The sequence below is a fragment of the Orycteropus afer genome, unplaced genomic scaffold (genome assembly GCF_000298275.1).
Source record: "Orycteropus afer afer isolate SDZICR_OR568_19922 unplaced genomic scaffold, OryAfe1.0 scaffold00020, whole genome shotgun sequence".
Classification (NCBI taxonomy): Eukaryota; Metazoa; Chordata; class Mammalia; order Tubulidentata; family Orycteropodidae; genus Orycteropus; species Orycteropus afer.
The window spans coordinates 4,261,729-4,274,555 of NW_006921607.1; the positions used below are offsets into that span (position 1 = coordinate 4,261,729).

At 45.0% G+C, this 12,827-nt stretch overlaps 1 protein-coding gene across 1 annotated transcript in view; it reads left to right on the forward strand.

Moving 5' to 3' along the window:
• The first annotated feature begins 342 nt into the window (after positions 1-342).
• NSFL1C (NSFL1 cofactor) overlaps positions 343-12,827 on the forward strand; it is a 28,634-nt gene continuing 16,149 nt past the window's right edge. The window contains exons 1-3 of the mRNA XM_007960027.1: positions 343-447; positions 2,532-2,629; positions 12,366-12,440. Of these exons, the coding sequence (XP_007958218.1) occupies positions 343-447; positions 2,532-2,629; positions 12,366-12,440 (278 nt within the window). The remainder of the gene's footprint in view (positions 448-2,531; positions 2,630-12,365; positions 12,441-12,827) is intronic.

Genomic DNA, 12,827 nt, shown 5'->3' on the forward strand with positions numbered 1-12,827 from the left:
CTGAAAAAGTAAAGAGTGAGCGAATACATGAATGAATGAATAATTCTGAATCTGACTCCTTTAAGGATGCTTCATCCCACAGGGACCTGGACAACCCGCCCACTTCTCTCCACCTTCCGTTCCACCGCCGCCTTTAGGCTGCAGATCCTCGCCGCGGCCGGCAGAGAGCACAGAGCGGCGGGGTTTCCCACACGGAGGGTTTTGCACAGGGCACCGCGCGGGGCGGGGCCTACAGGGAGCTCCGAACGGCTTGGCCGGGCCTGCCAGTGAGCGGAACGCGGTGGTGGGGGCTGGGGTTGTGCAGCGGCGGTCGGAACGGTTTGGACGGCGCACGGGGCAAAGATGGCGGCGGAGCGACAGGACGCGCTGAGGGAGTTCGTGGCGGTGACGGGCACCGAGGAGGACAGGGCCCGCTTCTACCTCGAATCGGCCGGCTGGGACCTGCAGGTAACGCTGCAGGCCGGGCTGCTTCGGGCCGACCGACGACTCGGGCGCGGACCCTAGGCGCGGCAATTCCGCGGCAGCCGAAGCGCATAGTCATCCCCGCCCGGCTGCGGCCCGAGCTCCGGCCACAGCCCGACCCTGGCCTCAGGGTCTCTGGGCTGCTTGTTTAGCCGGCTCTGTCTGGGCTTGCGGGGACGCGGACCAGCCCTGGGCCCAACCTGTTGGGCCGGACCTCAGTTTCCTCCTCTGTGTTGTTCGCTTGTGGGGTTAATGAGGTTTTGGGCACTGCCGCGGAGCGCGTGGAGAAGAGGCATTTGGTGGCGTGGCTGCCGCGTTGCGTCTGGGCTGGAGGCCGGCCCAGCCCTAATGACCGTCTGCCGAGTGGAGTAGCGCTCGGGACGCGGTGGTCGAGCGTTTCCATTTCCACAGCCGGGTCGCTGATGGAGAGAGAAGTTGGCCCCGGGAGCTGGCCCACGCCCACTTCTGCCTAATTGTTGGGAGTGACTGTTTCTGGGATGGTGGCAAAAGATAAGGGCCTTAATTAACTCGTCTATTAAGATAGGTGCCTTATGTTTATCAACTACTTCACTGGCTTATACTAAAAATACATTAAACACTTGTTGGTTAAGAAGTTAAGCGCCAGTAGGTAGGGAGGTTTGTACACTGCTGAATTTCCGGTGCCTAAAACAATGCCTGACACATAATAGGCACTCAGTAATTAATTGTGCAAAGAACTGCATAAATGCACTTGGCCAGCCTACATCTTAGGTACGTGATGATGATGACGATGACCAGGACGACGACTAACATTTGAGTACCTACTTTGTCCCAGGCTTTTACTTAGATTATATCATTTAACCTTCACATTTTGCAGCTGAGTCTTCAGGTGGTTAAATAATTGGTTCGAAGACCTCACTAGCTACCAAGTGAAAGAGATAGAATTAGAACTCAGTTCCAGAGCCCAAGCTGTTAACTATGATGTGCCAGGCACTTTATGTGCAATGATTTGTTTCATCCTAACAACACTGTGAGGTTAAGATTAGCCTATCTTAAAGCAGAGGTTTTGAAAGCTCAGAAGACAAGAGATGTGCCCAAGGTTATACAGCCAGTAACTAGTAGTATTGGGATTTGAATGGAATCTTCAGACTCCACTGTTGAACACTGTTTCACAAACATAAGAGTTAGATAAAGCATCACATCCTGTACAGACATACAGTTGGTGTGAAGCCCTTATCCTGGAGAGAATTAAAAAACACAGCTTCTGCCTGAAAAACCTAGATGCACACAGTATTACAGCTGGCAGGTTTTCAAGTCCAGTCTCCTCACTGTATAGAGGTTCATACATGTGACATGACTTGCTTGGCAGGGCCAGGGCTTGAAATAGGCCCCCTGAGTCCCAGCTCAGAGCATGTACCGCAACTGCACGCTACCTCCTAGCAAGTTATGTTCTGCAAAGCTATGCATAAGTTTTTAGTGGATCATCTCATGCAGTGTGCAAGGTTGGTGTCTCAGTTTCACAGATTAGGAAACTGGACCCCAGAGAGAAAGTAAAAGTAGCAACCTGGACTGACCCACAGTTCCTGGCACCTGGCAACAACAGAAGAAATAAGAGTGAGGGCCTTAAGCCAGCTGTCTGAGATCAAATCCTGACTTCATTTCTTACCAACTGTGTAACCTTGGGCAATTAACCTCTCTGTGCTTCTATATCAATTATAAACTGAGATGGTAATTGTACTAATCATTAGGGTTCTGTGAGGATTAAATGAGTTAGTTTGAGTGCTCAGAACAACCCAGCACATAAGTAAATATTCGGTAAATGTCCATTGCCTATAAAATGAGAATGAGGAGAGTCTTCTATCCCAATCCTCCCTCTTTTTTTTTTTTTTTTCCCCCTCTAAGTGGGTAGACTTTGTTTCAGGTGATAATGAAGACTAGTAATAATTGAGCTGTTACCTCTTGGTCTCATTTTCTGTGACCACCTTTTAAATGTGGGCCATGTCATGTATTTTTCCTTTGTGTTCAGAGGAGGTGTGTGGTAGGTAAAGGGCTGTTTAAGGGTTCCAAAGTACTACACCTCTCTGTTTCAGATTGCCCTAGCAAGCTTTTATGAGGACGGAGGGGATGAAGACATTGTGACCATTTCTCAGGCAACCCCTAGCTCGGTGTCCAGAGGCACAGCCCCCAGGTAAGGGCCAACTTCAACTATTTTAATTTAAGAGTTTTGAATGGCTTTTATTTATGAAATATGAGGCATAACCCATGCATCTCTGGATGTTTTTAATTGGAAGCCAAAGGGGTTCCTTTCAGAAGTGCTGTAGAAGCCAAAGGCTAGGCCATATGACTTTATGAAGGGCCTTCTAATATTTTTAGGATGCCTGTTACCCTGTTAGAAGCCCGAAGTCTTACAGAAAATAAATCTGCATAATCCCCCCTTTAAGGGCTCTGATGGTATAGTGCCAGAGACGCTTGACTGCTAACCAGAAGGCTGGTGGTTCAAACCCACCAGCCACTCCTCAGAAGGATGATTGGGCAATCTACTTACGTAATGATACTGCCTCAGAAACTCAAGGATGGGTCTCTATGAGTCGGATCCAACTCGACAGCAGTGAGTTTGGTTTTTTTTTTTTTGGTAACCCCTCCTTTCCCAGGTTCATTAGGGAAACTCTTAATAGATGAAGCAGTGCTGACCTTTGTGATGCCATTTGGCATCCGCTGACCTGTAACCTTGGTTCCCTGCTTCCGGCAACAAAACAGTGCTGGAGTGGTCTGCAGAGTGGGACAGTGACAGTCTTCCAGGTCGTTCCTGCAAATGTGTCAGAACTAGACTTCCCTTTCTGCTTTAGCCCGATTGGTCTCTGCCCTCTGGTATATGTTGTAGCCAGAAAAGTTTCTTTGGGTTTGCACTCAGCCCTAGAACACATGTATAGTATTTCTTTGCTAATGAAGGAATAAATTATTTCTCTCTGGGGGCATCTGAGTTTTAAGCTATTTTTTTCCCTTTGAAGAAGGAACAATAACCCCAGACCTTTTAACTTCCTCCTCTACCTCCCATCTCCAGAGAAAAGAGGTAATAGGCAAGTGATGTATCAGTGATTCGCAGATACTAACCCATGAGTTGTCAGTAATGGACGTGCTGCCTGGGACCTGGTTATCGGGATCATGGCTCCTGAAGCTGCTGGTAGTGATGGCTCATTTCCCCGGATGTGAGTCTCTTACAGCCCTAGGTTGGAGTGCTAGCATGTCAGAAGTAATGAATGGGAGAGAGTTGGAATGTAGCCTATAGTGAACATCGTCTTTTCTCCAGTAGTCCCAAAGTCTTGTCAAGGCAGTGGTTTATTAGAACAGGGGCCCAGAAGCCTGCCTGCTGTTCCAGCTCTGCCACTTAGGAGCTTTGTGACCTTGGGTAGTTTGCTTAACATCTCAGTCCCACAGTTTCTCTTACCTGTCAAATGGGAGTGACAGTAGTACCCACCACATGGAAGTTAATACTTAGAGTACTTAGAACACAATAAACTTTAGGTGCTGTATTTTACTCAAATAACATGAGTCTTCTGTGGTACTTTGTAGCCACTGCATCCCATCTCTGGCCAGGTATTTTTCATAAGTGTGCTATGCTAATGTTTCTACAGGAATATCTAAAACAAATTGTTGTTACCAGGTGCTGTCGAGTCAGTTCCAACTCATAGTGACCTCATGTACAGCAGAATGAAACACTGCCCAGTCCTGTGCAGTCCTCCCAATTGTTTCTGTTGAAGCCCATTGTTGTGGCCTCCGTATCAGTCCATTGAGAGTCTGCCTCTTTTTTTGCTGACTGTCTGCTTTACCAAGCATGATGTCCTTCTCCAGAGACTGGTCCCTCCTGATAACACATCCATCATACACATGGCAAAGTCTCACCATCCTCGCATCCTGGCTATACTTCTTCCAAGGCAGATTTGTTCATTTTTCGAGCAGTTCATGGTACATTCAAAAGTCTTCACCAACAGTTCAGATGCATCAGTTCTTCTGTGGTCTTACTTATTCATTGTCTACCTTTCACATGTATATGAGGCTATTGAAAAGACCCATGTCTTGGGTCAGGCATACATTAATCTTCAAAGTGACATCTTTGCTCTTTGATACTTTATAGAGGTCTTTTGTAGCAGATTTACCCAGTACATCATTTGATTTCTTGACTGCTGCTTAAATGAGCATTGATTGTGGATTTGAGTAAAATGAAATCCTTGACAACTTCAACCTTTTTTCCATTTTTCATAATGTTGCTTGTTGATCCATTTGTGAGGATTTTTGTTTTCTTTATGTTGAACTGTAGTCCTGCTAAAGGGGCAGGGAGGCTGAATCTTCTGACCTCCTCTAACCCCACAAGAGGAAGACAGAATCACCATCAGAAGCCCAAGGCCTATTCCTGTGAGGCCAGACATGCTGCCTCCCTCCAGCCCTTTCCCCCACCCTGACACCAACCACTCCTCCCACAGCACCCACCACCTCTCTGCTGCATTCGATAATTCGCTGCAAGGCCACACAGAACACACAGATTATGGGGTTTATTAGGGAAGCACCAGGCTACAATTCAAGTTCAGGAACAACACTCAGTCTCCCTCAGCCTGCCATCTCTCAGCCAACAGTCTCTTTCAGTCTTTCTCCCAGTAATGTGTGTCCTTTAGTGTCTCTCTCTCAGCAGTGCATCTCTTGGTGTCTCTTAGCACATTTCTTTCAGCAGTATGTCTTTCTCAGCCAGCAGTCAAAGAAACTCCTTCTGCCTCTAGGAGGGTTCCTTTTTGATCCTGGCAGAGTGGCTAAACTAGCCAATTCTAACATCAGAATTCTGTACACCTGAGAGAGAACTTCCCAGAAGATTGCTTCCTGCTACTCTCAACAGAAATATTCCAGGTGGCTAACTTTAACAGTCAGGGGCTACTCAGTTGATCATGGCAAATTCCACCATACAGTTTACAAAGACTATGGCTAGAAAGTGAGCTCTGGTGGCGTAGTGCCTAAAGCACTTGACTGCTAACCAGAAGGCCGGCGGTTTAAACCTACCAGCCACTCCTCGGAAGGAAGGTTAGGCAATCTACTACTGTAGTTTTACCGCCTTGGAAATCCAAGGAGGGGTCACTATGAGTCGGGCCCGAGTCAACGGCACATAACAACAACATCATGGCTAGAAAAGTCATACCAGGTAATTTACTACACCACAAGTCTATACTGTGATTTTCATCATAAGTGCTTCAAGTCGTCTTCACTTTTGGCAAGCAAGGTTGTGTCACCTACACATTACAGGTTGTTAATGAATCTTCCTCCAATCCTGATACCACATTCTTCATATAGTCCAGCTTGGTGGATTGTTTACTCAGCATACAGATTAAAGTATGGTGAAAGGATACAACACTGACACACACCCTTCTTGATTTTAAACCATGCATATCCCCTTGTTCTGCTTGAACTTCTGACTCTTGGTCTATGTACAGATTCCTCATGAACACAATTAAGTGTTGAATTCTCATTCTTCGCAATGTTATCTATAGTGTGTTATGATCCACACAGTCAAATGCCTTTGCATAGTCACTAAAACACAGGTAAACATCTTTCTGGTATTCTTTGCTTTTCAGCCAAGATCCATCTGATATCAGCAATGATATCCTTCATTCTACATCCTCTTCTGCATCCAGCTTGAATTTCTGGCAGCTCCCTGTCAATGTACAGCTCCAACCATTTTTTAATTATTTTCAGCATAATTTTACTTACGTGTGATATTAATGATATTGTTCAGTAATTTCTGGAGTGGCACAAATACGGATCTCTTCTGGTCAGTTTGCCAAGTCTTTCAAATTTTTTGCCATAAACAGTGAGCTTTTCCAGTGTTACATCTGTTTGTTGGAACATCTCTGGATATTCCATGGATAAACGAGGAGCTTTGTTTTTTGCCAGTGCTGTCCATGCAGCTTGGACTTCTTCCTTCAGTACCATCAGTTCTTGATCATATGCTACCTCCTAAAGTGGCTGAATGTTAACCAATTTTTTCTGGTACAGTGACTTTGTATTCCTTCTACTTTTGATGATTCCTACATTGATCGATATTTTGCCTATAGAATCCTTCAATATTGTAACTTGAGGCTAAAAAAATCAATATTTATGAAAACACTTCTCTCAAGGACATGGCATGGTTGGCAAACATGTGGATGGTGGGTACATGACATTTACATAAAAAGGTTGCTGTTTTATTCTCATCTTTCCCATTCTTATGTGTTCCCTGCCTCAATCCACAAGTATATATATATATATATATATATATAAATAGAAGAGCAAAAGAATCAAGGAAATAGGGAGTTTAACATTAGGGAAAGGGAAAGAGACACAGTTTGTTACATTGTTGTTCTTATCCAGAAAGAAAAAACCTTCTGCAGAGAAGCCAAATTTGTCCTTAAAGTACTTCTGTGTGAGGCCTGCCCCACTTTGACCTGGCTGTTACAGGACACAGCCTGCTGCTAGGCTCTCCTGGTTGCACTCATCGTCATCTTAAATACCCTCTTGTGTCATCACATGTGGCAGCACGCAATCAGTGAGTTCCTCCTTTGCCTCTAGAGTTCTTCATGCCGAGCCCCAGAACCTCTAGAAGTGGGTCTGTGGAATGGATTTGAGCAAGTCTGTAAATTAACTGAAATTGGAGGGCTTTGATCAGATTCTCAAAGATCTGGGACAGAGGAAGGTTAACTGTTGCTCTAGGAAAAAGTCTAAACTCCTCGATAATAACAGCTGCCATTTACTGAGCATTTAATAGGTGCCAGGTACTGGGTTAAACCTTGACATACTTTGGTCCTCATGACAACCCTGTGAGGTGAGTATTGTCATTATCCCCATTTTACGGATGAGGACAGTGAAGCTGAGCATCTCCCCAAGATCACACAGCTAGTAAAATAAGGGTTTAAATGCAAATCTGTTTTTGCTTCCAGCATATAGCTCTCAGCCACCTCTGTATACTGCCTTTTCTTAAAGACATTCGGGGCCTCCAGAGTTTGCCCTGAGTCTACCTTCCTAATCTTACCCCTTATCCAAATTTCTGAAATCCTTTGTTCCAACTGTTTTTCTATATCTCAGTTTTGCCTTATTTTTGATTCTCTTACTTGTTTGAGCCTCTCACCTGACAAGACGTGTCCACTGTCTTGCATTTTGTCTATCCAGATCCCTGTTTATCTTCTGGGTTTGGCACTATCCCGCCACCTACAGAGAACCTGTGATTTCCAGTCCCTTGACTGGGCTCTGTGCCACAATCTGGTTCAGCAGAACTTTAGTCAGAACCATTCACTTCTTTGACCCATGTCCATGTACTGTGGAGTGACATCTCTCCTCTGTTTTCTTAACTACTTTTCCTGATATTTAACGTAGGTTTTTTTTGTTTTTTTTTTTAAATCCTAACTAAGTTGTAAATTCCTGGAAGGAGAGGACTGATATTTCAAGAGCACTCACCATCTGTCCAGCTTTGCTGGATAGTCTCACCTGTGTATCTTCTTTAAACCTCAACAGCTTTAGAAGTCACCATTTCATAGGATACTGAGTCTTAGAAAGGTTGAATAAAAATGACATGGCAGAGGTATATGACCTCCTCTAACTTCACAAGGGGGGCTCCGGTGGTGTAGTGCCTAAGGCATTTAACTGCTAACCAGAAGGCTGACAATTCAAACCCACCAGCCACTCCTCGGAAGGAAGGTTGGGCAGTCTACTTCCATAGTGATACTGCCTTCAAAACCTAAGGAGAAGTCGCTATGAGTTGGATCCGACTCAATGGCAATAGATTTAATTTAACTCACAAAGGGGAGAGAGAATTAAGATCAACAGCTGATTCCTATGAAGCAAAGGTCCAATATACCTCCTCTCAAACCTTTTTACCAGTTCTGACAGCAGCCATCCCTCCTATGGCACGCTTTGCTCTCTGCTGGGTTCAGTAGTTCACTGAAATAGCCATACAGAACTCACATACCTCACAGGTATGAGGTTTATCAGGGAAGTAACAGGCTACATTTCAGGTTTAGGAATGCTCAGGAATACAGTTCTTCAATCAAGACAGCCTCTTCTCAGCAGTACTCGTAGGCAGGTCTCTCTCAGGCTCTCAGCCTCTCAGCCTTGCCTCTGTCCTACTCAGGCAAGTGTTACAGAGCTCTTTTAGCTCTGCCATTAAGTGCCACCCCGGGGCACCTCAGTTTGCCAGTAAGCCTTGGTCTGAAGGCGCTCAGCCTTAGCTTCCTTGGTTGGCAAACCTAGCTCCACCAAGTGCCTGAAGGCACCTGCTCCCCCATCAAGCCTCTTGACCAAAGGTGATCAGCTTTCTCAGTTGGCTGGTCTCCTGGTTTTGCTGCCACCATTTCTCTGCCACTGGTTCTCACTGTGTGTCTCACTATCTTGTCTCCAGTGTTATGGTGCTTTCTCTCATTGTCTCTGTCTCTTGGATATATGAGGTTCTCAGCGTAGGGATCCTGGGTCCACAGGATATGTTCCACTCCCAGCTCTTCTGTTCTTGGTGGTAGTGAGATTCCCCCTTTCTGCCTCTGGGATGCCTCATTTTCAGCCTAGTGGGATGGCAAAACTGACCAATCTCATTGTTAGAGTTCCATACACCTTATTTGCATGCCACAAAGGTGCCCTGCACCATATTTGCATTATTAGCAAGCTATTCAGTCTCCTTGGAAGGCCACAAGTACCTCATTTGCCTAGTTCTACCCAGTTGTTTGGTGGGAGTTACAAATATTATGGCTAGAAGGACCACATTAAGTAATTTATTGTACTACAGTAACCCGTAGCTGCCATTATGGCAAATTTCAAACCCAAGCCTATCTGAATCCAAAGCTGCTTCTACTGCCATGTGCTGCTCCCTGCCCAGCACCCTCCACCTCTGTACCTACCACAGCGTTGAGCAAGAGGTAGTTGCTAGTTTCGTCCTTTCTTTTTCATCTGACAAAGGCTGTACTTTCTTAGAATTTTAGGGACCACCATTGTCTGGTGCACTATCCAACATGATACCCATGTGCCTCTTGTGACTGTATAAATTAATTAAGATTAAATAAAATAAATAGTCACTTTATTTGCACTAGCCACATTTCACATACTCAGGAGCCATACTTAATGGGTGGCTTCCATTGGACACTGCAGATACAGTCTTTCTATCATCGCAGAAGGGTGATGCCATAGAGCTAAAATTACCAGATTAAAAGCAGAAAATACAATGTGACAGAGGACTTTTATAGCTATTTCAGGTACCAGGATAGCCTGGGAGATGGTTTTCATGCTGAAAAATTGAAATTTCTGAAACATTTTGTTACTCTGTGGAGACCATAAGATAGAGCATTTTGAAATCCATAATGTCCCCAGGACATCTAGGCTTTAAGGTGACTCCAAGCAGTCATTACCCCAAAGCAGTGGTTCTCAAACTAGAGCATGTATCAGAATTACCTGGAAGGCTCTTTAAAACACAGATTGCTGGGCTTCACTCCCAGAATTTCTGGTTCAGATTTGACATGGACCCTGAGAGTTTACCGGCCTTACTAGTTTCTAGGTAGTGCGGATGCTCCTGGTCTAAGGACCATGCTTTTAGATCACTAGTCAAAAAAAAAGTGGTACATCAATCTGCCACATGCCAAAGGTTTCACGTATATTTAGTGCACTGAGGGCACACACAAAACCATGAGAGAGGTGCTATGATTGATTATCTCCATTTACACGAGGAAAATGTAGCCATAAGTGACCTGCTCAAGATCCCCAAGTAGGCAAAATTGAGGTTTGAACCAAGTAATGGATACCAAGGAACCCTGGTGGCACAGTGGTTGAAGTTCTTGGCTGTGAACCCACCAGCCACTCTGCAGGAAAAAGATGTGGCAGCCTGCATCTGTAAAGATTTACAGCCTTGGAAACCCTATGGGACAGTTTTACTCTCTACTGTAGGGTCACTATGAGTTAGAATCGCCTCACTGGCAGTGAGTGGTTTTAGAATCTGGATGTATGAACTTAACGAGACAGAAACAAACCTGTAGCCAGAGCAAGTGGTCCATTCAAGCAAGTGTGCATTCTCCATTTGAAGGTGTTTAACAACGGGAAGATAGAGGATGTTTTAGATGCTCAGCCCTAACCCAAAGTCATTTAAAGAGATTGGTGAAATGGTGAGCACCCTGTTGTTAATTGCTGTCAAGTTGATTCCACCTCGTGTGATTCCATTTATGCAGAGTAAGTAGACCTGCTCCAAAGCATTGTCAGAAGAAGACCACCAGGCATGTCTTCTGCACCTCTGGGGTGGGTTCAAATCACCAACCTTTGAGCTAGTGGTCTAGTTCTTAACCATTTGCATCACCCAGGGACTTCATGGTGAGCACCCTACCTACTTCCAAAGCCTTTGAAGAGATTTGGGGTTAGGCTGAGCATCTGTGGCACACTCCCTTGGGAAAATTAATGAGTGGAATTAGCCTCCCAGGGCAGTTGTATGTAGCTCATCACTTGAATCTACTGGAACCACATCATATGGAGCATCAGGGAATGGCCAGAACACTGCTCTCAGCTAACTTCAGTGGGAAATGTATTTGCTGCGTCAGTCAGTCTCAGGCCTCTCATATCTGGTTGATGGAACTGCAAAGATTGGTCTGTCCTACTGATTGTTTCCTTGAAATAAATCTTTCTTCAAGACTGAGCTGGAGCTTTCTTCCTAGTAAACAACTTTTGCCTAGCCTCACTAAACTTGTATTGCCTCTCTCTCTCTCCATATTATAGGGAAGCTACTTTTTTCTGTAAGAAATACAGAAAAACTATGTTTTGCTGTAAAACTTATCTCCTGACCCTTGAAAAACTAAGATTGTTTCTTGAGGACAGGTCTAAACTAGTAAGAAAGGTGAGTATAAGACAATGCTGGAAGAGGAGAGTTAGCCCTTCCTTATGCTCATTGTTGTGCCTGCACCATACCACCCACAGAATACTACTTTTTCCCTAAATATTTATAAACACTTTTTGTTTACTAACCTACAGCAGAAGGAGATAGGAACCTCCTCCCCTATAGGGCTGCCAGTACATACTCATTTCATTGCTGCTGCTTGACTGCTTATCCTTCCTCTAATGTTACTATGTGCAACTTTCCTGTAATGCCCTACTGGTCCCCTCTCCCCTCCAGTCCCACTGCCCTTCATCATCTGACTGATCATCCATTCAGTCCAAACACAGCATTTTCTGGGAAGCCTTTCTTAATGTCTCCACATCCCTACCCCTACCCCTGGTCAGAACAAGAGGCTCTGTGCCTTGCACGCCACCATGTGTTTCACTTGGTTGTAGCCCCTATTGCACAGCATTTAATGGGGGGCCTTCTGGCACATCTGTGCCACTGACCTGTAAGCATCTCAAGGGTAAGAACTGTGTCTGGTCATCTTTATAGACCTAGGCATCTAGGTCAGTACCTGACAAACGAGCGTTCTCTCAGTATTGAAAAAATAAATGACAAAAGTCACTACCCAGTAGTAAGTTCTTAAACTAGTACAGACCCCACCCACCTCTGCACACCAGGAGGGCTTGAATTATATTCCATTTTACCTCATAATACCATTTTATAATTCATTCTTAGTTTTGTATGACCTTGAAGGGGGATGTTGTTGTTGTTGTTGTTGTTATGTGCCGTCGAGTCAGCCCTGACTCATAGCGACCCCTCCTTGGGTTTCCGAGGCAGTATCACTACGGAAGTAGGATTGCCCAACCTTCCTTCCGAGGAGTGGCTGAAGGGGGATGGGGGGGAATTATTTAGCATATAAACTTAGGGGGTGTTAACCTTCTTCGACATACACCCTCTTCCTGCCCCACCAAAAATTCTCCCAGTTCTGCCCTCAATTCTTTAGCACCTGGCATTGGGGTTTATGATTCTTTAACCCCTTCTGAGATCATTTTGTTCCTTTCTGTGTCTGCAGTGATAATAGGGTGACATCCTTCAGAGACCTCATTCATGACCAAGATGATGAAGAGGAGGAAGAAGAGGGCCAGAGGTGAGTCTTTAATGGCTGAGGACCCAATCCATGGAAAAGCCTATGATGATAGCAAATTGCCTAGAACAGAACCTGGTGCTTGTGCTACGATGATGCTGGCCAGTCCTGTTATGGGCTAGTCTGATGGACTAGGAACAGCTGGCAGCTTAGATGTGACCCCTACTCCCTGTTACTATTTTTATGCTTTTGTGGCATTCTGGAATTGTTTTGTTTTGTTTTTAATTATTAAAATAATGTACATTTATTGAGAAAACTAGGAAGAGGGGAAACAAATCATTAAGTTAAAAAAGTCCTAATTCCATAGCATAGTGGCTAAGGCACTTGACTGCTCACCAGATGGCTGGCGGTTCAAACCCATCAGCCACTCCTCGGAAGGAAGGTTGGGCA